We start from the raw sequence: 2,516 nt of genomic DNA on the forward strand, positions 1-2,516 counted from the left end.
CTTCTTCTTCTTCTTCTTCTTATGTCCAATGGTCGCTGTTGTGAGGTGTTTGTCGTCGTCGTCGTCGCCGCCTTCGGTGTCGTCGTCGTCGTCGTCGTCGTCGTCGTCGTCCAGGAAGATGATCTCCAGGTGAGCAGTGACAGGTACCGCCTTCAGTTTCTTAATGTCTGCAACAACAGGAACAAGAGAAACGATCGATGAGTCTACAGCATGATTGCATACATTGTATATTAGGGTTAATGGTACAGCTAGTCGGGGTGGGAGTAGAGGTAGGAGGAGGAGGAGGATGCGAAAAATATGCATCAAACATTTGAATCGCAATGTGATCGTTTCGAACATGGTCGTTTGTGAAGTGTACGTGAAAGGGTCGTTTGGGAACTCGCATGCATTCGTGGCGTAGGTATATGCAGCAATATTGACCGCAGACGGTACTGAATAAATCTTGATACTGACGCGGATTGTACTCCCACGATATGCAGTTTCGATTCATGAACCGGGCAAAGGCTGGCTGAATAGGAATGTTTCCGTAGGAGTCGAAATATTTGCCGTACCCTTCCTTGTCGATGTACACGGCGACCCAATGTTCTCCGTTTTTGGTGGACGGATGAGTGTTAGCAACGAGGGCTGCTGGTTTTTTTGTAACTACCACGTCGGCAAGAATATCACTCGGGTAAACACCGTGGAAAACGTCTCCGGTCACAACATCTCCAGAGAGTACGTTGTGGATGTCGTACGTGTTCATCCGGAGTAGTTGTAAATGACGCCCCTCTCTTTTGAGACCTCCACCGAAGTATTATAGAGGAGGTATATCAAACATGTCATGGACCGTGTCAAGGGTGAATTGAATCTCGCTTCGATGCGAACCTCCCCTTTATCTGGTAAACTTCTGCATGACGGGTCATCGCATTGATCGGGTGTCAACTGGTAACATAACATGAAGTAACCGTTGGTAAACATTTCTCTGGTGATCATGTGCCCTTTGTCTGCATGATAAATATTTGTTCCTGTGAAGAGTGTATCGTATGCTCGTGTGATGCCTCCATAGTTTCCGGATGTAAAGTTCGGTTCCAGGGGCGCCGTCTGTACCAGCTGGTCCTTGAGGTACAATGCAAAGTAGTTCAAGGATTCGGGTGTCAAGTAAAACGGGTTCGTGTCTCCGCTCCCCACGAAGGCGTTGTTTGGAACCATTGTGAATATCAGAAAGGTTGGAATTGTTCCGTTGGTGATGTTGTTTAGTGTCAGGGATTTTCCTCCGGCCGGAACGGTGTAGGTTTTCAACTCGGATCGTTTGAAAAAATATTTTGCGTTACTCTTCTCTAGCGCTCTACTGTGTGCCAACAGGTAGGTTGGGTGTAGTTTGAAATGTGGGATGTGTAGCGTTGCTCGCTTGATCTTTATTGTTACCGGTGCATTTGGGGTGTCTCCCCACATGATGAATTCGTTTTTCGCCTTGGTGAGCACAACCTTCAACTCGACGTTGTTCAGAAGGTACTTTTCTTGCTTGAAAAAATCCGCATGCAGGTTGGTGCTAAGTTCCACATGGTTCTGGAGTTCCGTGCTCTCCGTGGCGGAGGAATCTGCCCACTGAAACAGCTCTCGTCTTTTTGCAAAACCCTCGTTTGTAGCAGCATTCGCTTCATTTTTTGTGTCCTTGTAGAAACATCTGGATGTGAGGTGAGTTTTCGCCGCATCCTCGCCGTAGCCGATTACCGTCTCCAGAAAAGCCTTATAGTGGTAGTTGGTGCTCGAAAAGGTAACCAGTTTGTCGTTTAGATAAACGGAGCACTGACAGAAGAGCGAATGTGCCAGATTGTTCACAACTCCCCACTGTTTTGTCGTAAGGTCGTTGTATTTCAATAGGGTACCGTCCAGTTTTGTCATTATCAGGTCTAAGTATAGTTTGGTCGTAGCCAGATCTCTGTAGGACTCGTCCGTCCCTTGACTCACAAATTCTATAACATTTTGATTTTCGATCGAGGCTATAGGGTGACAAATCTCTATGTAATTATCCACAATGCCTGTTTGAATACACGGCTCCTCGAAAATATCCAGTGACGATGCAACACCTTCCATTCTGTCTCTAGTAGGTGATTACGGCGAAAATATATCCTTATGTCCGTGTTGGCGACGACGACGCTGGGTTACTGTGGTGACCTTCTTCTTTTTGGTGCTACGGGTGGTTGTCTTCTTTTTCTTCTTTATTACTTTGGGTGTCTTACGCCGACGACGACGCTCGTTACCTGTACTGACACGTACACGTTTGCACCCGACTTTCGACTGACCAACACGTTTTCGTTTCCTAGCATTTATACCGGATCCGGTCATGTTTTTTAATTTAGCTTCGGCTTTTGTCAGCAGGTTTGTCTTGCTTTCGTGTAGACGTTTCCGCACAATGTCTCGTACAGCTGCTCCGTCCGACGTAGCCACATCCGCTAATATATTCGCTCCGGTACGTAACGCCTCACGTCCTATTGTCTTGGCTCCGGACATCACAAGTGGTTTCACGGCGCGAAACA

General features: G+C 47.1%; 1 protein-coding gene across 1 annotated transcript; it reads right to left on the bottom strand.

Annotated features, from left to right (window-relative positions):
• Positions 1–738: 738 nt before the first annotated feature.
• On the bottom strand, positions 739–2,073 carry LOC145985628 (uncharacterized protein F54H12.2-like). Its single transcript, XM_083119697.1, has one exon. It carries the CDS (start codon positions 2,071–2,073, stop codon positions 739–741), a length of 1,335 nt encoding a protein of 444 aa, XP_082975823.1.
• Between the last annotated feature and the right edge of the window lie 443 nt (positions 2,074–2,516).

Source organism: Lepisma saccharinum, chromosome 3, assembly GCF_977018435.1.
Source record: "Lepisma saccharinum chromosome 3, izLepSacc3.1, whole genome shotgun sequence".
In the NCBI taxonomy this organism is placed as follows: Eukaryota; Metazoa; Arthropoda; class Insecta; order Zygentoma; family Lepismatidae; genus Lepisma; species Lepisma saccharinum.